General features: G+C 37.5%; 3 protein-coding genes and 2 long non-coding RNA genes across 7 annotated transcripts; 4 read left to right on the forward strand and 1 right to left on the reverse strand.

Annotated features, from left to right (window-relative positions):
- Positions 1-1,746: 1,746 nt before the first annotated feature.
- LOC114535780 lies at positions 1,747-4,089 on the forward strand. Its single transcript, XR_003688358.1, has 3 exons — positions 1,747-2,657; positions 2,755-2,942; positions 3,997-4,089. It is a non-coding gene; the product is annotated as an uncharacterized LOC114535780 (long non-coding RNA).
- An 18-nt stretch (positions 4,090-4,107) lies between these two features.
- Positions 4,108-5,795, forward strand: LOC114535781. Its single transcript, XM_028557098.1, has 7 exons — positions 4,108-4,230; positions 4,453-4,592; positions 4,735-4,847; positions 4,998-5,148; positions 5,234-5,422; positions 5,519-5,636; positions 5,751-5,795. The coding sequence occupies exons 1-7, from the start codon at positions 4,180-4,182 to the stop codon at positions 5,793-5,795; spliced, it is 807 nt and encodes a 268-aa protein (XP_028412899.1). The 5' UTR covers positions 4,108-4,179.
- A 4,340-nt stretch (positions 5,796-10,135) lies between these two features.
- On the forward strand, positions 10,136-14,686 carry LOC114535782. Of its 3 annotated transcripts, none has more exons than XM_028557099.1 (9): positions 10,136-10,166; positions 10,243-10,423; positions 10,529-10,660; positions 10,756-10,844; positions 10,937-11,005; positions 11,131-11,173; positions 11,316-11,462; positions 11,548-11,607; positions 14,617-14,686. In XM_028557099.1, the coding sequence occupies exons 4-9, from the start codon at positions 10,776-10,778 to the stop codon at positions 14,637-14,639; spliced, it is 411 nt and encodes a 136-aa protein (XP_028412900.1). In that variant the 5' UTR covers positions 10,136-10,166; positions 10,243-10,423; positions 10,529-10,660; positions 10,756-10,775; the 3' UTR covers positions 14,640-14,686. The 3 variants fall into 3 exon arrangements, with proteins under 3 accessions (XP_028412900.1, XP_028412902.1, XP_028412901.1); XM_028557101.1 differs by having other exon boundaries at positions 11,316-11,426; XM_028557100.1 differs by having other exon boundaries at positions 10,243-10,418.
- LOC114535783 lies at positions 11,105-14,788 on the reverse strand. The gene is made up of 3 exons (XR_003688359.1): positions 14,518-14,788; positions 14,177-14,222; positions 11,105-11,417 (listed from the first exon to the last, which is right to left on the reverse strand). It is a non-coding gene; the product is annotated as an uncharacterized LOC114535783 (long non-coding RNA).
- Positions 14,789-16,832: 2,044 nt separating this feature from the next.
- LOC114535776 lies at positions 16,833-19,458 on the forward strand. Its single transcript, XM_028557094.1, has 6 exons — positions 16,833-16,845; positions 17,108-17,136; positions 17,233-17,288; positions 17,400-17,432; positions 18,643-18,750; positions 18,903-19,458. The coding sequence occupies exons 1-6, from the start codon at positions 16,833-16,835 to the stop codon at positions 19,456-19,458; spliced, it is 795 nt and encodes a 264-aa protein (XP_028412895.1).
- Positions 19,459-21,952: the final 2,494 nt, after the last annotated feature.

Consider the following 21,952-nt stretch of genomic DNA (forward strand, 5'->3'; position numbering starts at 1 on the left):
TGTCAGACTGTTTTGTCACACTTGTTTATTGCCGGGTTTTAAATACTATAAGATAGGCGTAAATGTTTATACAGCACTAACATAGCGAGTGTAGCAAGCGTAGCAGTCGTAGCAAGCGTTGCAAGCGTAGCAAGCGTAGCAGTCCTAGCGGGCGTAGCAAGCCTAGCAAGCATAGCAGTCGTAGCAAGCATAGCAAGCCTAGCAGTCGTAGCAAGCGTAGCAAGCCTAGCAAGCGTAGCAGTCGTAGCAAGCGTAGCAGTCGTAGCAAGCGTAGCAGTCGTAGCAAGCGTAGCAGTCGAAGCAAGCGTAGCAATCGTAGCAAGCTTTTCAAGCGTAGCAAGCGTAGCAAGCGTAGCAAGCGTAGCAAGCGTAGCAAGCGTAGCAAGCGTAGCAAGCGTAGCAAGCGTAGCAAGCGTAGCAAGCGTAGCAAGCGTAGCAAGCGTAGCAAGCGTAGCAAGCGTAGCAAGCGTAGCAGTCGTAGCAAGCGTAGCAAGCGTAGCAAGCGTAGCAAGCGTAGCAAGCGTAACAAGCGTAGCAGCTGTAGCAATCGTAGCAAGCGTAGCAGTCGTAGCAAGCGTAGCAAGCGTAGCAGGCGTAGCAAGCGTAGCAAGCGTAGCAAGCGTAGCAAGCGTAGCAAGCGTAGCAAGCGTAGCAAGCGTAGCAAGCGTAGCAAGCGTAGCAAGCGTAGCAAGCGTAGCAAGCGTAGCAAGCGTAGCAAGCGTAGCAAGCGTAGCAAGCGTAGCAAGCGTAGCAAGCGTAGCAAGCGTAGCGTAGCAAGCGTAGCAAGCGTAGCAAGCGTAGCAAGCGTAGCAAGCGTAGCAAGCGTAGCAAGCGTAGCAAGCGTAGCAAGCGTAGCAAGCGTAGCAAGCGTAGCAAGCGTAGCAAGCGTAGCAAGCGTAGCAAGCGTAGCAAGCGTAGCAAGCGTAGCAAGCGTAGCAAGCGTAGCAAGCGTAGCAAGCGTAGCAAGCGTAGCAAGCGTAGCAAGCGTAGCAAGCGTAGCAAGCGTAGCAAGCGTAGCAGTCGTAGTACACTTTCGTTTGCTTTATGTTTTTATTTTTCAATGTCAGAATTGAACAAGAGCAGCGTGGCCCCTTACCTCCAAAAGCAAGATGGCTGCAGCATGTGCTTGATTCAGGATTTTGGTCGGTTTTCGTCAACTAGACGATGTTATCTATGTTATCACAGTTATAATAAGATTGAGGCTGTTGCTCTGGATCTGAGTAAAGCATTCAATTGTCTTCGACACGAACTTATTTTGGAAAAACTGAAATTCTATGGCTTGGGCGATAAAGCAGTAAACCTTTTGCGAAGTTATCTGTCAAGTCGTAGTCAACGGGTGAAGTTAGGGGAGGCATACTCAAATTAGATGGGTGTGACAGCTGGGGTACTACAATGCAGTATTTTGGGGCCTATGCTGTTTACTGTTTTTATGAACGATTTAGCTTATGCGATCAGGAAAAGTGAGTTGCTGGGCTATGCAGATGATATTGAGATTTATCGAGGGGTGTATCGCTTAAAAATCTCGTACGCCCTGTAGATAAAAAAATTCCCTAAGCTAAAGGCTTAAAAGTCCCTTAGAAGTCCATTAAAAATCACTACAAATTCCTAAAAATCCGTAAAAAGATCTTAAAATCCATATAAAGTCACAAGAATACCTTAAAAAAAATTATCACAAAAATTTGTAAAAATCCCTATCGATTTTCGAAATCCGCAAATCTCGCACACTTTTTTTTAGTTATTCGCCCATCGTGATATCTGATATCTTTATTGATTTGATCACAAGGAACTGGCAGAAACTTAAATATACAAGACAATATCCTGAAAAACATGTTGTGTATGTGATTATTCAGTGAAAACAAAACTGTTAACGTTAAATCGCACTCTGTAAACCTCGTAAACATACAAGAAACAGGCGAAATATTTCGCGGAGAAAAAGCGCCCGTGGAATTAGGCCCTTAAGTTTTGCAGCAGTGAGATTTATGTTTGTGACGTCATCTGAAATGTTGCCAGGGAACGCTGACCAAGTTGTCAAGGGCAACTGTCATTTTTGTGACTATTAATACTTTTAATAATAGTAACACATCTATATAGCGATTAATAGCCGCTATTTTTGAAGTGGTCTATTTATAGCCGTTGAAAAGCTTGACATTTTTTCCCTGACAACTTGGACAGCATCACCTAGTAACATTATTAGAGGATGTCACAATTCACAAACATTGCTTTGAAATACAAAACGTACTCAAAACAATGAAACGAAATAAAACGATTGATGTGTGTATATGTATGTAACATAAAAAAACCAACAGTTTTGCTTTGAAAGCAATCATGAAGTTTGCACGTTTCACAAGTTTTACTTACACACATTACAAGGTTTCACAGTAATATCCTCATTATATACTTCTGCACTTCCTGCCATCATATGCTACCATGCACCTTCCGTCTCATATTACACTCCATATAGATGGTTTGTCATTAATTAAGTGTCATTAATTAAGTGTGATTAACCTTATGCCGTCATGTGATCTTCGTATGGTATATATAGCAGTTATCATATGCTTGCGTTCCCTTTCTCCTTCAACTCTTAGCAAGTTCACTATTTGGCAAGTGGGAAAGTTTGTAGACCTTTCGGCACGTATATAAATATGTCTGACACTGAGGTTAGTAAAGCGAGCAACGAGATTTTTATTTTTCAATAACATTGAGAATATGGTAATTGGTATCCCTATATTAAATTGATCTTCGTTTCGTATGTAGATTGAAAGTGTTTTAACAATGTTTTGTGTGGCTGGCAAGAAAATTTACTATGGGAAAAAATTTTCCATGTTTGGGGATTTCTCGCTCAAAATATTTGGGAAGCTAAAGCTGAAAGAAGAAGAAAATTCTGCTGGGCATTGGGTTTGCTGTTGTGGTTCAGCCTCCGAAGATGAGGAAACTACGATCAGGTTTGTGTAGTGTTAAACGATATACATTTATTGTTTCTCCGCACACTGGAGTTTTTTATGCATGGTAAATACGCTCGCGCGCACAATATAGTTTTTCGTGTATAAAAACAAATGGAACTACTGAAGTTGTATATACACATTAGGGCAATATATACGAGCGAAAATAAGTCGCAGCTGAAATGACGCGTTGTTTAAACGTCACAAACGATTCGAATGAATAGGAACAGTAAATTTGTTCCCAAACTGCCGCTACAATAAGGCAAAAGTGTAAACCTAGGCCAACATAAGCTTATTGTAAATGGGATTTTTATACGAGTTCTTCGCGACTCATTAAAGTACCGGGTGGTTTCTTGTTTTAGTATGAAAATGGTCCTGTTGTGTCCTTGCGCAGACTTGTGCATTTCCATACATACGATATTAGATGTATACGATTAACAGTTACTCAATTTGAATAAACTAGACCCTATACGAAATGTATTTTAAAATATGCACATCATTGTATATAGCCAGTTTACACACTGAATATAGGCTCTAAACAACCGCGTCATTGTCCATACTAGTTTCACAATGCATTTCCGATCCAGCGGCATGTGTGATAATTAGGGCACATTATCATGGCACCTATATAGATACACATAAAATATGTATCGGGATACAAAAGTAATATTTGATAATATACTTTTTTGCTTTGATATTAAATGAAATTATTTTCACACCTTAAGATTAATAAAAAACACAAACAGCGATTAGCAAAGGCGTAAGGAACAGGCTTACAGAAGTAGGAGGTGGAAAAATCTGGCATCGCTAAAATGCCCGCGAAAGTTTTGATCGCCTTTTTCTCGAAAGAAAATTTCGCTCAGTTCTCTATAAAAATTAGTTTTCCAGTGCTCACGTTTTGACCAATTTCTGCCAATTTCTTCTTATTTCCGATGATTAATTATAATGTGCCTGATTTTTAAGTACAAACATGTTCTTATAAATAGTTCAGAAGTAGATAGCTTTCAAAGACTACGCGAACGATACAATTGCATGTGCCATCTGGTGATTTTTTCAGACTTATCGTATTGAACGTCAATTGTTTCGACTCGAAGCAACGTTTCATTGACTCATTAAGAGCTGCTTATGGAGAAGGAACGTTCTTATTGGGGCCGCACTGACGTCAGCTGTCGTTCATTCGTACGCCTGCTACCTGAAAGAAGACTTCTCCCAACAAGAGAACAAAAGGGTTTTCCATGAAATGCGTTTCATGGGATACCAAGGGAATAAATACTGGATTATTTCCAATGATGTATGTTGTATTACGCTTGTATAAATATTTACCTAGTTGTGCATTTGAAAGAAAAACATAACTATTCTAAAACGAAACAACCAAAACTAGAATATTGAGATCTGTTGATTTCTAAAGTTCGCGTTTAGTTTATATCCCTTCTCCAACTGAAAGCATTTTGTTTAGCCCCTGGGAACGTTCTCTTTATTAGTTTATTTAATTATTCAATTTCAATTATTACAGGTGCATATTGAGAATGGTAAAGTGTTAGATCCAATTGATCATAAGTATCTAATATTGGACAAGTCTTTAAAAAACCACCAATTGCAAATTAACGAAAGCTTACTGAACGATTACGCAAAGTTGAATCGTTCTGTTGCAAGGTAAAAATGCGGTGTTTTGGGGCTACGAAACATCTACAGCGCACTACTAGACTTTTTTGGCCAACTATTTTCAAGTATCACTTGGACTACATAAACGATTATACCAAATAATTTTTTAATTATATATTCATTTTTTTCTAAGGTTCATACTACTTTTGCAATGCTTGGGCCCTAATATGGACTCATTTTTGCTGGCAACAGCATTCACTGTGGCTCGGTTGCTGAGGAATGCTCTCAATCCTGAAGATGTTTGGAGTAAGTTACTGTTTGAATGAACAGGTAGCTCAATCGCGGAAAGTGAAAGACGTAAATAACTTCACTGTACAGTACTACCATAGACAGTATTAACATTTTGCAATTTCTTTTCTCATAGTTACCTTTGTTTTTAACGTCTTCGTCATTTAGGAGAGAGTTCTATTGGCATGATATTCTCCGAAGAAAGGAGCATAGGGAAATCGGAGAGTCTAAATCTCCTTGCTCGGGGTGTTGGAATTCCCAATGGATCGCACGTAATGTTACTAAGTGGTGGAGACTCCCAGACATGTGGGACATCTACGTGAGTTTCACGTTAAAATTATACGTTGTTATAAAAAAATTTTTTCGCAAATGTTTGAAAAGCAGACTTCAATTATTTTTAATAGAAAGAAAATGCAAGAGATAGCATCGAGAACGACTGGGGTTATAATGATTGATGACCCTAAACCCAATGTTAACTTCAGCGAGTTTCTGCTGCAAGCACAAGGGCGACTGATGTCTGGATTAAATAAGGTGGGGATGACATCCATCAAGGCCGCCACGTTAATATCGACGAATTCTCCCGAAGTTTTCCGGTAGTACACTTATGCAATTATTAATGAATTGTCTTTTAATTCTTAAACTGAAATTACGTTATTAACATTTAGCCTTCGAAATCTGTTTCATTGTAGATTAGTAGGGAGAGTTATTAGGTTTAATTACGTGAGCTGGAACGAGGAACGGAATGAACAAGCCAAGTTTGACGACAAGCAACTGAAGGTTATGCAAGAGTTCATGCAAGAAAACAAGGTATATTTTAGTCTATATGGAAATGTAAACGTCGTGTACTTCAACTTAACCATAAATTATTTTAGGCTACTATACCTTCAAAATCCATGACCAATATATGTCATTGTTATATAGGGTATTTTGCTTGTCTGGGCAATTAAATACCTGGAGTTATGCTGAGGTTTTTGAACATGCGCGTGAAATTGTCGAAGAGGTCGTCCAAGCGATCTTCGATGAAAACGACCTGAAGGTGCAGGCAAGGTGGTTGTCTGGTATTGCCGCGGTACTTGTCGCAAATGCTCTGGTATGTGAAACTCAAATAACTCGCAAAAAATAGATCGGACTAGTTTTCAATAATAGAGCTCATTTTTACATGATTTATGTTTCTCATTTAAGTTACGTCTCTCGTGTGGTAACCAAGCGAACACCAAAGATTACGTATTGTTTGCATGCGGCGAGTTATTAAAGGTGCAGACAGTAAGTATACGTTCAACAATGCAAAGGCTAGAAGCTAACATCATTGAAAAGATAGCCAAGGAAAAAGACCCGGTTTGTTTTCTTTCATTTTTCTATTTACATAAAAAAAATTGCGGACAAAATAAAGTATTAAATGGCGCCATATACACAGTGTTCGATTTCCTTGGATATAACATTCACAGATTTTGCTGATCTCTTTTAAGATTCTTTCATGGCTGCACCCTAAAGTTACTGTCAAGAATATCGAAGGGATGAAGGTTCCAGGCATTGAGCTACTGTCAACTGCTTCACTGCATGAAAAGCGCCGTATTCTAAGGTATTCACATGTGAATACGGGTGTGAATAAAACACATATTGCAAGCGTATTCCGACATGGAATATTAGTGTGAATACGGCATCGTATTCTTCAGTATTCTAAGTGTGAATACGCCATGAATATGCCGCGTATTCTGAACAATATTCACACTTGGAATATCTCACTTCTCACTTAATCCGTGTTTCCACAAAATAAATTCATCAGCTGACATTTTTAAACTTTATTTTGAATGCTGAAAAATTGAAGTGGAATTTTATAAATAATTTGGCGCAAAAACCAAAAAGCGCGCTTTCGAGTTTAATAAACATTGAACGAGGAGATCGTGCGTTTGTGGCTGTAAGAAATCTTTTTGGCGCTTATAAATAAGGGAAGAGAGTGAAGGATGCCAAGGGCTTGGTAAAGTCTGGAAACTCTGGTCGCAGTTAAAGAGCATGCCGGCGAGTATTTGTATGCTACGATTCCCACGAAGTCTGATGAAGAAAATGCGCGAAATAGAAATGAGATTGCATGGCGCGATTTCCACAGCACCTTATGTTCGCTAATACGTGTAAAATGATAACGAATATTAACCGTATTTCAAGGATTTTTTATTGTTCAAAACCAAAAACGCATATACTGTTTGTGCGTAAGGGACCTCTTCGGTGAGTGACTAAATATCGTGCAGTTGAATTCAATAGCCGGCCTATAGACTATACCCTATGACCATGTTGGGAGTAATCTCAACATTTTATTCAAATTACCTGGTGATAAGAGGTTAATGGGTTATGCATTCGCAGCCTGTGCGAATGTTTAGGCATTTATTGTCCCTCAAGTCTGTCCATTAAGCAAAATATCAATATGAACAAACATGCATAATCATTAGGTTGCCATGTTAATTTGCATAGCAGTCATACACATTGCAATGGTAGGTTTATCCACAGTTAATGTGTTTTATCAAGGTTGATCAAATGCAATACTAAGATTTCAGTCAATTATTTAAATTTTATACAGTCCTTAACAGATCATGTACATGTGATGGGTTACAACATTTCACATTTTATAAAATATTATTGGAACATCACAAATTGTTCAAAAATATGTAGCAAAAACACAGCCTATCATGAACTTCTACTAAGCTGTTATGATTTTCAATCTTTCATCAGCTGATTGTTAATTTATAAGCAATGTTGTTTTAGTATATATGAAACATTGCTCCTGGAGTATATCAGAAATTATACTTAATAGTAAATTGTTGAGCAAAGCAAGTGATGTTTTTTCACTTGGTAAGATATTAAAAACTATAGGTGAGCAGATAATGAATCAGGAACTTCTTTCACTGGGTGAAAAATCCTCTTCATCTTTAGCAAAGTTAAGGCCAACTCTTTTGGGAATTTTCTCAATCTTGCAACCCCTGATGGCTAAAAACAATTAAAACCACCTTAAAGCAATTATTGAACAAAATACATAGCAAACTTTCTTAAGCTATAATAGATTATTATCCGAAAGGTTAATGATAATGGTAAAGCTGATGTTGCATGCATGGCCATTTGTTTTTATTGTTGTGCATAGAATTTATGCAGTGTAATGAAATTATCATATTCCTAGGAGAATGTATATGTACAATGTACACACCATTCATATAATTTAAAAGCTAATCAATTAGGGTAAAAATGGAAACAAATTCTTCCATGAACTTAAAGCTGTATATACACATAGCTACTCCTAGTATGCAAACATCGAGAAGCTGTAGTAAACTCATCTACACTTTAATGGTATATTCTTTAAGTATTGTGATTAAATTTTATGTACGGAAAAGTAATTGCAAACAAATCAGTAAACAGTCTCAGGTTATAAATTATGATGAGGGCAATGTTAAAAGGCTTCACTTAAAAACACAGTCTAGCATGAACTTCTAAGCTGTTAAGATTTCTGTCTTTGGGCAGCTGGTTGTTAAGATTCCTATCTTTTGGCAACCAGTTCAATAGCTATTCTGTGGTAAATATTAGTGTAAATATAATTCATATATGCTAAAAGGAAAAATATAGGCCATTATTTTGTTAAAAAATATGTATTATATATAACTAAAAAACACAGTCTGGCTTTGATTTCTAAGCTGTTAAGATTTCTGTCTTTGGGCAGCTGATTGTTAAGATTTCAATCTTTTGGCAATCAATCATTAGCTATTCTGTGACAATTATATAACAATATATATCTATAATATATAAATTTTGCCTAAAATATAAAAAACCCTCATGAAATGCACCAATGCACCTCATTTCAATGCATCTTGAAACGTCTATCTAAGGGTTATGTTATGTTAAAGTTATGATTACAGCAGCTTTCTGAATATTTGTGGTAGGTAAGAAAGTAATGTCCCTTTTCAGTATTGGCAAACTTTTAAATTTTGTTTGTATTGAGTATGGCTTTGAAATGGCAAACATTTGTACCTACTATAATTAGTGTGTGATGGAGGTAGGATTGATGAAAACCATCATACAATTTATTTATTTACAAGCAGGTACAGTTAGCTGTGTACAAATTAGCTACAATAAACACAATCGTAATCTATTTATTAATAAAAACAAAAAAAGTGATGAGCCCAGCCGTAAAAGCGTTGGCCTCGCACTATTGTTGTTGTGTTGTGTTGTTTCAGGACTATAGTATGACATAACTCTTGTTATTATTAAATAACTTACCTGATTTTGCTTTTTAGCGCCGCCACAAGAATTATTTTGGGGCATCGCGAACATCTTTAACAATTCAAAGTTGAACAGCTTGAACTTCTGTTGAAACCACGCATTTATATATAAGCGCCCTGGTTGAAACCAATTGACATTTGTGCCATGTTATCGTTTTGTAAACAAAGGGAACTGGACAACTTTTGCGAGGAATCATTTAAAGACATTTATTTGTTATTGTTATACGACCTCCGAATTTCGCCATTTATTCGCAATTTCGCCGCAATTCCTTGGCGCAAAAATTGTCACTAACATGTCGAAGAGGAAATTTCCCAAAGGAAATTTCCTACGATTTCCCAACACTGAACTGTATATATTACGGATGCTTTTGACGATACAGAATCATCAACTTTCTACCCATGTGTTTACGTATCCAAGCAAAAATAAAAGTATTTTTTTATATATAACTTCTTTTACACAGGTAATTAAAGAAATTGATGGATATTTCTCTTTTATACAGCTTTTTTACGACTTACGAGGCTACTCAGCGCTCATCGACTGAGGATATACGATACTCGACATCCCTGCGGCAGCAAAAAAATTAATCAAATAAAAATCATCGTGCGTTTGGTAACATTTATTGTCTTTATTGTCTGTCGCCTAAACAAATCAAGCGCAATTTCAATTTGTGACCGTGATGAGAAGAAATGCTGGATAACAGTTGACACCGGCATTGAACTGAAACAACCTTTGCCTATTCCGTGGTATATAAACGCATTTCCTGCAATATTTACACAATATAACTCGTTGATTATCCCGTATTCATGCGTACAATCACATTTTCTATGCCGAAGTGTGAATACTAGGTCTTGAAAAATATTCACAGAGTATTCGAAGGTATTCTAGGTCAGAATACGCGGTGTGTTTTATTCACAGGTATTCACATCGGAATACCCCCAATATTCCGAGGATATTCACAGTGAATATCTGTGAATACGTGTGAATATGGACCATATTCGAACTCATATTCGCACGTATTCACCTGTGAATACGCGGTTTTTCATGCAGTGTTTCGACAGTTTTGTCCATATTTCACATACAGTGAGTAACACGTACAGTGTTGGAGTCTAACGCGGTCTTGTGACTGCATTTCACAAAATGTTTGTTGTTTTAATAGGAATTCAAAGAATTGCAAAGTACGCTTGTACGGGAGCCGGGGACAATAGGGATATACTTCGGCAAAAACAGGGAATGCACCTTGTAGCAAATTATTAAAAGGAAACACGTTTGCCAGAAAAGAGCGTACCGAATTCCTCTGGGGAAACTGATGCCATTCACGCAACATATGATAGCGTATGGTAAGAAAGCTTTAAATAAATTTCTATGCAATTCTTTCTGGTTCGAAATTTAGGCGTGTTTTGTATCTTGAATGTAATCGTTGTTCTAACAATATTACTCATTAGCCAGTGGAATTCGGGATGATGCCCCCAATGAGAGTGATCTGGAATAAATCAACAATCTAGCAACAACAATATCGGACGAAGTTTGCAAAAGCTTGGACACTCTCGAAAACGAGTTGAGGATAAAGTTAGAAGGTATACAGAAATAACAGAATCAGATGAGGATTACTATTTGAGTATTTCATCAGCATATTAAATGTTTTGAAATCTTTGATAACACATTTGTATAGCATTTAAAAATAGTCAAGTCATGCAATATCGCGAAAATACAACTGCACCTACCGAAAGTGAAGAGGAGCTTGACTTCAGTTTTACAGAGGTATGCTGGCTTACTCAGTTAGGAGATTGTATGAGCAGTTTAACGACTTGTCTAATCTGTGTTTCACGGTGTATCCTTGACTATTCAAATAGAAACTTACACCGAACACAAAGGCTAGATATAACAACCTGACTCCAAGAAAAAGGAAAACATTTGCTTGGGTATGTCATATTAAATTATCAAAACGAATTACTAACGAGTTTTGATGCTTTTGTAGTTTTTTTAATGTTTTTAACAATGTTATAAAGTTTTAAGCGTTACAAATTTTTCTGTGACTAATTTACAGGCCATTGAAGTCGCTCAAAAAATAATAAAGAGACCCAAAATAGGTTCGTTTTATTTGACTTATTCAGCTTGCATGCGAATATTTATGCTCGTTACAACAGTTGCGTGCACCTGACTCAATGCAATACCTGTTTCTGCCCGGCATACAATTCATTTACGTTATTTTGCTCTTTCCAATTATATTAGATCACAATACAACAGACGTGAGAACTTCCCAAGACAAAATTCCCGATTCAACCCCAATAGCAACTGGCGATCAAAACGTGTGCGAGCAAGCAAATGAAATGCCTGCAAGAGGTAAACGATATACAATGTGTCATGTGTGGTTTGCAGGTACGATTATATAAATTACTGTATATATATAAATTATATATATATATATAACATAAATATGTCTATGCCTTTTAACTAATTACAGGTGAATCGCACACCAGAAAGCGATTATTTGCAGAAGGTGCTATTGGCGTTCTTCCTCGGAGTAAGTAAAAGAAATTCTGAGTAACAAGTAACCCGCCAACCGGAAGTGACATCATAATTATAATAAGTGGGCGTGTCTCATCATGCCCACAAAAAATCGGAAGTTGAAAGTTAAAGCGTAAGGAACTAGCGAAATAAGCCCCGCCCACCGGAAATGACGTCATAATAAGATTAAATAAGCGTGTCTGACCACGCCCACAAAAAATCAAAAGTTGAAAGTCAAAGCGTAAGGAAGTAGCGAAATCAGCCCCGCCCACCGGAATTGACGTCAACTTAGATTAAGTGGGCGTGTCTGATCACGCCCACAAAAAATCGGAAGTCATAAGTCAAAGCGTAAGGAAGTAGCGAAATAAGCCCCGCATACCAAAAGTGACATCATATTTATATTAAGTGGGCGTGTCTGATCACGCCCACAAAAAATCGGAAGTTGAAAGTCAAAGCGTAAGGAAGTAGCAAAATAAGCCCCGCCCACAGGAAATGACGTCATAATTAGATTAAGTTGGCGTGTCTGATCGCACCCACAAAAAATTGGAAGTTGAAAGTCAAAGCGTAAGGAAGTAGCAAAATAAGCCCCGTCCACCGGAAGTGACGTAATAATTAGATTAAGTGGGCATTTTCCACCACGCCCACAAAAAATCGGTAATTGAAAGTCAAAGCGTAAGGAAGTAGCAAAATAAGCCCCGCACACCGGAAGTGACGTCATAATTAGATTAAGTGGGTGTGTCTGACTACGCCTACAAAAAATCGGAAGTTGAAAGTTAAAGCGTAAGGAAGTGGCGAAATAAGCACCGCCTGCTGGAAGTGACATCATAATTAGATTAAATAGTCGTGTCTGACCACGCCCACAAAAAATTGAAAGTTAAAAGTCAAAGCGTAAGGAAGTAACGAAATAAGCCCCGTCCACCTAAAGTGATGTCATAATTAGATTAAGTGAGCGTGTCCGATCGCGCACACAAAAAATCGGAAGTTGAAAGTCAATGCGTAAGGAAGTAGCGAAATCAGCCCAGCCTACCGGAAGTGACATCATAATTAGATTAAGTGGGCGTGTCTGATCGCGCCCAAAAAAAATCGGAAGTTAAAAGTCAAAGCGTAAGGAAGTAGCGAAAAAAGCCCCGCCCACCAGAAGTGACGTCATAATAAGATTAAGTGGACGTGTCTGATCACGCCCACAAAAAATCGGAAGTTGAAGGACAAAGCGTAAGGAAGTAGCGAAATAAGCCCCGCATACCGGAAGTTGCATCATAATTAGATTAAGTCGGCGTGTCTGATCGCGCCCACAAAAAATCGGAAGTTGAAAGTCAAAGCGTAAGGAAGTAGGGAAATAAGACCCGCCCACCGGAAGTGACGTCATAATTAGATTAAGTCGGAGTGTCTCACCACGCCTACAAAAAATCGGAAGTTGAAAGTGTCTGACCACGCCCACAAAAAATTGGAATTTGAAAGTCAAAGCGTAAGGAAGTAGCGAAATAAGCCCCGCCCACAGAAAGTGACATCATAATTAGATTAAGTGAGCGTGTCTGATCGCGCACACAAAAAATCGGAAGTTGAAAGTCAATGCGTAAGGAAGTAGCGAAATCAGCCCAGCCCACCGGAAGTGACATCATAATTAGATTAAGTGGGCGTGTCTGATCGCGCCCAAAAAAAATCGGAAGTTAAAAGTCAAAGCGTAAGGAAGTAGCAAAAAAAGCCCCGCCCACTAGAAGTGACGTCATAATAAGATTAAGTGGACGTGTCTGATCACGCCCACAAAAAATCGGAAGTTGAAGGACAAAGCGTAAGGAAGTAGCGAAATAAGCCCCGCATACCGGAAGTTGCATCATAATTAGATTAAGTCGGCGTGTCTGATCGCGCCCACAAAAAATCGGAAGTTGAAAGTCAAAGCGTAAGGAAGTAGGGAAATAAGACCCGCCCACCGGAAGTGACGTCATAATTAGATTAAGTCGGAGTGTCTCACCACGCCTACAAAAAATCGGAAGTTGAAAGTGTCTGACCACGCCCACAAAAAATTGGAATTTGAAAGTCAAAGCGTAAGGAAGTAGCGAAATAAGCCCCGCCCACAGAAAGTGACGTCATAATTAGATTAAGTGAGCGTGTCTGATCGCGCACACAAAAAATCGGAAGTTGAAAGTAAAAGCGTAAGGAAGTAGCGAAATAAGCCCCGCATATCGGAAGTGACGTCATAATTAGATTAAGTGGGCGTGTCTGATCGCGCCCACAAAAAATCGGAAGTCGAAAGTCAAAGCGTAACGAAGTTGGGAAAAAAGCCCCGCCAAGCGGAAGTGACGTCATAATTAGATTAAGTGGGCGTGTCTGATCACTTTCACAAAAAATCGGAAGTTGAAAGTCAAAGCGTAAGGAAGTAGCGAAATAAGCCCCGCCTACCGGAAGTGACATCATAATTAGATTAAGTGGGCGTGTCTTACCACGCTTATCGAAAAAGCGGAAGTCAAAGTCAAAGCGTAAGGAAGGAGCGAAATAAGCCCAGCTGACCGGAAGTGACGTCATAATTAGATTAAGTGGGCGTGTCGGTGATTCACAGCTTTAGGTAAAAGAAATTGTATATTACATACCAAACCCACAATATAAGGACTGCCGATGCTGTGGCTCTGTCTGTATCTACAAAGAAACAAGACAATTGCTAACACTTATATGATAGAAATGTCTTTACGGAAATAATAATTATATGTTTAATTTCAGATATACATGTTTAACTTACATAAGAAAGAACAATATATTTTAAAGTTAGGATCAAGGGCATAACAAGGAATGGCATACTGGATCATCTCTTATTGATTCAGCATTACTACAGCAGGAAACCTACACAAACTAACTATATTTACATTGGATAATTCTGTCAGTTCTAAACAGTTCATCCTGCAGTAAGCAACATCTGTTGTTAAAAATCACCTACCAGCGTAACATATGTTTCGCATCATTCAACAATGAACGACGAATGATAACATCCTTGTCTGCAACAATATCACCCTGACTCTTTTCAATTTGCCCCTAGACAGGTTCAAACAACAGATATAAAGCCCAAGATGATAAGAAGCACACCCAAGATTGGAGTTACCTGAAACACATCAAGTAATAACATGTTTATTTCACATGTTTACATACCCTGTGTTTTCTCTATTATAAAATTATTGCCACCACTAAAGCGGAAGATACTTTTGAACCAAGAACATACCAAACTTTCATTAACCTACCATTTTCCTTCTTTTTTAACATATCTGACTTCTAACTCACTGTATGAAATCAGTAAAAGCTTACATAGGTGTTTATTAAGTAGTGTGCTAAGAAATGTTGTTAAGGACCAGATAACGAGGCAATAGATCATAATGAGCTTGCAACTGTATCTTTCACAAATATAGCCAAATATTGGAGCAAATATCATATAGCTTGCAATAAATATTGTCTGGAGAAGGCCTCTTAAGGCATAATTTATGCTGAAAACAATAATTAAATAATGATTGTGTACAAAAATTATATTGCATTCACATGTGATAGCAATTCTGACAGGATTGGGTAATTATAAAGGAGTGTAATCATATCTTGTGTAATAATTGCAGTAAAATTAACAACCAGCATTTCCAAATTTTTCTTGATTGCATACAAAATATTAGTTGAATTTGAGGTTGATATTGTTATCATATTTTAACTACAATGTATAGGTTGGGATGTTATACCAGGAAATTACATGACAATTATCAATGAATTGTCCGATTTTTAGAAGTCTTCACTTCAGTCTCACCATGCACAAATATTAAAGCATCTACGAAATTTTGCGAGGGTGAAGTGTCAGAAGCGATCCATATAGTTGAGTAAATCAAGAAAAAGATACCAACAGTGACTTATTAAAACACGAGGCGTGGTTTTTCTTTGTGGTGAATGTGGTTGAATTTTCAGGATTTTTTTTCTTGCTCAGAGAAGTGAGAGAACGAATGGTGAAACATCATGTAATACGATAGGTAGCCCAACATTTGTGTTCTGTGCGCGTACATGCTACTCAGTGATTAGCATATATTAATTTATTCTAAGGTTGGCAACTTTATCACCAATTATCAATAATGCATACATGTCAAACTTCGATAATTTGGATTCAAAACTATAGTCAAGAACCTCAACTGTGTCAACCGAAATAACAAAATCAATTCCAAAGTTTGCAGTGAACCCTCACGCTTAGACCATGTGCTATCATAACTCACAGCAATCTCTGCAATATCTGACTCAACAATGACTGTGCTATTTCCATATCTACGAGACTCATCATCGGTAACTTTCAACTCTCCGCCTAATTCCCAATTATGCAAGGACTGAAATGCACTTGCTAGGTTTGAAAGTTCAATCATTCGATAACCATACTCGCCATCAAAATCCTCTCCTATCTATATCTTCACTTGTAAGCTTTCGTATTGAAGCAGTTTCATTCAGTGATGTTGACCCACATGGCATTGATGTCTATGATGAAACACACTCAGAAGAGCTACTTTGACCATTGAAGCATGATTATCTTGCTCATAAATCTGAATCCTGCAATATTAGAACAGAGTACGAAGGTATTTTATAAACAAAATCATTATCTGAGTATAATCTTTTATCCAAATTCAATAATCATCCAACAATCACTGTAAAAATAATTATACACAGTATCTCAAACTTAGATAAAATCGACAAACTTACAGGAGATATCTCCCAGTAGTTGTTTTTCAAAATATTTATTTGGTTGTCTTTTAAAAGACAATTGTTGAATGGTTTTATAAAGCTCCACTCTTCACTCTTGATGTGTCTGCCATTTTAATTTAGTTTTCTGGATACTTCATGTTGTGCAAATGAAATGGATTCACACCAAAACGAAAAATATAAACAAAGCTCGCACATGCGTAGAAGCGAAAGGAAATTGCGGTGAAGAGCGGTGGAAATTGCGGTGAAGAGCCGTGGAAATTGCGGTGAAGAGCGGTGGAAATTGCGGTGAAAAGCGGTGGAAATTGCGGTGAAGAGAGCCGAAATTGCGGTGAAGAGCGGTTGAAATTTCTTATTTTTTTGCCTGTTTTAAAGACACGGCTTCTGCGCGTGCGCCAGCCTGGGGACTCCACCCGAAGTTGATAATCCCCCGGATTGTTCAGTCTAAAAACCATGACCAGCCGACAATTTAAGAAAGAAATTCTCAATCTTTCAAGAGCACTGAGTCATGTCGTCGAGTAGAAAAGAATATTGCTAGTAGAGATGCCTCTAAAGTGTATTTGTTGGGTTCTTTCCCTCGATGGAGAGCGTTTAAGGAGCAGCATAAATTGAGAACAGACAAGGATGTGGCGGATATGCTTCTTGACAGCTATCTTGCGATGAATCGTATAGTTTGGTAAGTATAAAATGATAAAACCTCTGACTTTTTTGTGTGTTATTTGTTTACTTGATTGCTTTTTATGTATGTGTTGAACTCACTTTAGCAATGCAGAGACGCAAACCGAAACGGTAATGGAATCAACGGATATGCCGCCAAGTACACCTTCCAAATATTTTTCTTCTCCCAGTAAGAACATATGTTTTAAAGTGCTGCTCCAAAAACGTAAACATTTATTATTTTTTAAAATATTCGCATAAAACATTCGTATGAAATATTTTATAGTTAAAACTGCGTCCATTGTCTGCTTTGTCGGATGTTAGAACATCATATTCTATCAGGTAATTTGAAACTTATTGTGATTACTGAGTTTATAATTTGAAACCCATACATGCAAAGTTTTGCGCAGAGAGTATTACTTTTTAAATACGCAATATGTGTTTATATCTCAGGTCGGGTCAGAGTTTGATTTCTGACAGTCGAACATTGACAGCCAAAGATGATAGTTCTGATGATGAAAGTGATGATGATAATGACAATTTTGGTGAACACACTATCAAGGCAGACCAGGTTTTGTCGGACTATTCTCTTGAGTAAGTGATGATGCAAAACCTCAATAATAATCTTTGTGACATTCCTACTGTAATGCTTATTGATTTAAAACATAAATATACACATTATATATCACTGAATATGGCATAAAATATTTCGTTCAATAATATCTCTTACTGCCATTTTACTGTAGTGTATGTCCCCCGGGTTTTGACGTGCCATTACTGGATGACTTGCTCAATGTGACAATCTGTGGACATGATGGAGATAAGCCCACAGAAGATGTTGGAACCCAACAACAACAACAGCAGCAACATAAGAGGACTCAACCAGAATACATCTCTACTGTGGAAGAAGTCAGTCCTGAAGATGCAATCAAGAAGGAAAAGTGTATTGTGTTTACAGACACTCTTATAGCTTTGATAACATCATTACATGGGAGTGTTTGTAAACGACAAGGATGTGGCCGTGTGTTGAGCTATAAGAAAACATATGTTGGAACATGCCTGGTCGTATCTTGGGGGGGTAGGTCTGGTCATGTTGGAGGCAGATGGGCAGCTCAACCCTCTTGCAACAAGATTAGAGCAGGCAACCTTGTGCTTGCTTCTGCTTTGTTGTTTTCTGGCAATTCCTACGCCAAGGTGGGGTTGATGTTCAACTTCTGTAATCTGCAGTATTTCTCATCAATATTATTCAATCAGTAATCAGTTTGGTATTGTTCAAAAACATGTGCTAATGACTCAAAAAATCTCAAAGTAAGATTCACATTGAAGTACTACTGGTTTTTGCAGCAATACTTATCTAGTTTGTACAAACTGTACATACATGTGTTAATATGTAGTCACCTTATGTTGTATTTGGATTTTACACCATGTTGTTGATGAGCATGAGTGGGTGTTGGAGGAAGGTGTAAATGGTGGAAAATGTGAACATGATCCTCTTAATGAAAGTGAGAGAAAGAAGCCATGGCTTAAGAAAGAGTCTTCTGCCCATAAAGCACTGGCAAAGATCATTCTGGACACTCGCTTTTTAAACACTTTGGTGTATTATGTTAACTTCAGGTAACAAATGAGATTGGATATTTGAAAATTTCAGATAAGTTATATTACGGTCATCTATAATCATGATTTCTGACAGTCGAACATTGACAGCCAAAGATGATAGTTCTGATGATGAAAGTGATGATGATAATGACAATTTTGGTGAACACACTATCCAGGCAGACCAGGTTTTGTCGGACTATTCTCTTGAGTAAGTGATGATGCAAAACCTCAATAATAATCTTTGTGACATTCCTACTGTAATGCTTATTGATTTAAAACATAAATATACACATTATATATCACTGAATATGGCATAAAATATTTCGTTCAATAATATCTCTTACTGCCATTTTACTGTAGTGTATGTCCCCCGGGTTTTGACGTGCCATTACTGGATGACTTGCTCAATGTGACAATCTGTGGACATGATGGAGATAAGCCCACAGAAGATGTTGGAACCCAACAACAACAACAGCAGCAACATAGGAGGACTCAACCAGAATACATCTCTACTGTGGAAGAAGTCAGTCCTGAAGATGCAATCAAGAAGGAAAAGTGTATTGTGTTTACAGACACTCTTATAGCTTTGATAACATCATTACATGGGAGTGTTTGTAAACGACAAGGATGTGGCCGTGTGTTGAGCTATAAGAAAACATATGTTGGAACATGCCTGGTCGTATCTTGGGGGTGTAGGTCTGGTCATGTTGGAGGCAGATGGGCAGCTCAACCCTCTTGCAACAAGATTAGAGCAGGCAACCTTGTGCTTGCTTCTGCTTTGTTGTTTTCTGGCAATTCCTACGCCAAGGTGGGGTTGATGTTCAACTTCTGTAATCTGCAGTATTTCTCATCAATATTATTCAATCAGTATCAGAAGTTGTACATCATCCCTGCCATTAATGACTACTGGAAATAACACAAACAGAAATGTTGGAAAGAAAGAGAGAACAAAGAGGTTATATTGAGTGGTGATGGAAGGAATGACTCGCCTGGCCATAGTGCACAATATTGTACTTACAGCTTGGCTGATACCAATGATCGTGCCATACTGCAAATGAATGTGGTTGATGTGAGAGAAGCTGCTGGTAAGAGCAATAATATGGAGAGGATTGGGTTTGAAAAAAAGATGGACACACTGCTTGCACCACCAATAGTTATGAAGGAGGTGGTAACTGATGGTCATATTGAAATTGCTGCATTGATGAGTAAGTATCTACATTATAACAATATGGCAATTCCTAAAACTCTAATAGTTCAACCTGTTATAATCAATATTGTCAGACTTTCAATATATTAACAACTTCATTTGCAGATTGATTACAATGTTATATAATTAATTGTGTTTACCCTTTAAAAGACAGTGAGGGAATATTTACAACATGCATTTGTTTATTAATTAAGCATTATTGCATTTTTTAGAAAGGGAAGAGAATATAAGGAGGTCACACATCAGAATGATGTGTGGCATGGAGCAAAGAACATTGCAAAGAAAATCACTACTGTAAGTGTTGAAGATATCAACCAGCAATTAGTTAAAAAACTTTCTTTATTTAGAATTGATTTTATTCTTTAGGCTGCTAAATCTAAAGACAATGCAGATTTGACCTTGTGGGCACCATCAATAAGGAACCATTTTTGGTATTGTTCAAAAACATGTGCTAATGACTCAAAAAATCTCAAAGTAAGATTCACATTGAAGTACTACTGGTTTTTGCAGCAATACTTATCTAGTTCGTACAAACTGTACATACATGTGTTAATATGTAGTCACCTTATGTTGTATTTGGATTTTACACCATGTTGTTGATGAGCATGAGTGGGTGTTGGAGGAAGGTGTAAATGGTGGAAAATGTGAACATGATCCTCTTAATGAAAGTGAGAGAAAGAAGCCATGGCTTAAGAAAGAGTCTTCTGCCCATAAAGCACTGGCAAAGATCATTCTGGACACTCGCTTTTTAAACACTTTGGTGTATTATGTTAACTTCAGGTAACAAATGAGATTGGATATTTGAAAATTTCAGATAAGTTATATTACGGTCATCTATAATCATGCTATTATCTTGCTGTCACATGCACTTAGAAAGTCAATTACTCTAATTAGAACAATGTACTTTATGTTAAATTGTGGCATGCATAACTGGAATATTTCACAGCTAATTTTGGATCTCATACCTGTTAAAATACATCAACCACCTATAATTCATGCTATTATTTTCGCTATTTTCATTCGCACATGCACTTACAGAAATCAATCTTGTGGCGCATTACTGTAATATTTTGTTGCAAATTTTTTATGCTAATGCCTTATGTGCCAACAAACAAATACAATCATATGCGTACCTGGTTCTTGTTCACAGTTACCTGTGTACGAATTCCATTCTTCAAGTTGAGTTCATGCTTCATCATTTTTAGCCGCACCATTGGATACTTCAGTAATATCATGCATTAATTTCACCAATTGTATTACACATTAAGTGATAAATCAGGAACATGCATTTTCAAAGAATCAAACATGCTGTATACATTAATTTAATTGCTCTGCATGCAATCTGGAATTTTTATTTCATCAATGTCAAAATGGGAAATAAGAATTTCACTTAATGTATTACACATTCAGTGCAGACCACCAGGAAAACAAGCATGCACAGGATAGAATGCAAGAAAACTGAATAATACCACCCATCAAACTTGTCTTCAGTCCATCATCTTCTGTCATCGTCTGCTGGTCATCGTCATCGGGTAGTCCATCATCATCAGTCATCGTCGGCTGGTCCATCATCATCTGAAATGATTCATTTCTTAACATCTGAAATGATATGAAACAAGCTCACCTATGGTATGTTACCTGCATGAGCTCCACCAACATCATCTTCACCACGATGCTCATTGTACATGCGAATACAAAATTTTCATGCATTTTCGAAATTACATGCAAATTTAGCAAGATTTAACACATGCATTCATTCAAAAATGGGACAGACATTTAACACTCGACCATTATACCCCCTTTTTAATCTCAACATGCATCTCTTTTTTTGTGTGCTCCAAGAGCAATATTTTGCCTATGCCGGACTAGGTCAGTCGAGCATACAGAAAGTATAAATGACCCGGGCCCCTGATCACTTATACTTACTCATTACTCCTGACAAAACATGCAAGATGTAACCAAGGGTTGGGATCTGAGCTGCATGCAATCCAAAAATTGAAAATTAAAAACAGAGGAGCCTCAAAATGTCTGGTAATATCATAAAATGTTTGGTTTGATTTTTATTGCATAAAATGTCTGGTTTGAATTTTATTTTAGATTTTGTATTTGCATGCAAAATGGTAGCATTTCTCCATCATCACAACTAAAATGAATAAATGAAAGAGTGATAATAAGTACAGTATAAGCACAATATCCACATGCT

The sequence above is a fragment of the Dendronephthya gigantea genome, unplaced genomic scaffold, assembly GCF_004324835.1.
Source record: "Dendronephthya gigantea isolate DGI-Jeju-01 unplaced genomic scaffold, DenGig_1.0 000124F, whole genome shotgun sequence".
NCBI classification, from domain to species: domain Eukaryota; kingdom Metazoa; phylum Cnidaria; class Anthozoa; order Malacalcyonacea; family Nephtheidae; genus Dendronephthya; species Dendronephthya gigantea.

Bases quoted from the DNA above. Each gene is read 5' to 3' on its own strand.
- LOC114535781 (XM_028557098.1), top strand. From the start codon at position 4,180: ATGCGTTTCATGGGATACCAAGGGAATAAATACTGGATTATTTCCAAT. The intron at 4,231-4,452 runs GTATGTTGTATT...CAATTATTACAG, and splicing joins ACTGGATTATTTCCAATGAT to GTGCATATTGAGAATGGTAA. The intron at 5,149-5,233 runs GTGAGTTTCACG...TATTTTTAATAG, and splicing joins CAGACATGTGGGACATCTAC to AAAGAAAATGCAAGAGATAG.
- LOC114535782 (XM_028557099.1), top strand. From the start codon at position 10,776: ATGCAATATCGCGAAAATACAACTGCACCTACCGAAAGTGAAGAGGAG. The intron at 10,845-10,936 runs GTATGCTGGCTT...CTATTCAAATAG, and splicing joins TTGACTTCAGTTTTACAGAG to AAACTTACACCGAACACAAA. The intron at 11,608-14,616 runs GTAAGTAAAAGA...ATTTGCCCCTAG, and splicing joins TATTGGCGTTCTTCCTCGGA to ACAGGTTCAAACAACAGATA.
- LOC114535776 (XM_028557094.1), top strand. The intron at 17,289-17,399 runs GTAATTTGAAAC...TTTATATCTCAG, and splicing joins AGAACATCATATTCTATCAG to GTCGGGTCAGAGTTTGATTT. The intron at 17,433-18,642 runs ATTGACAGCCAA...TGACAGTCGAAC, and splicing joins TTGATTTCTGACAGTCGAAC to ATTGACAGCCAAAGATGATA.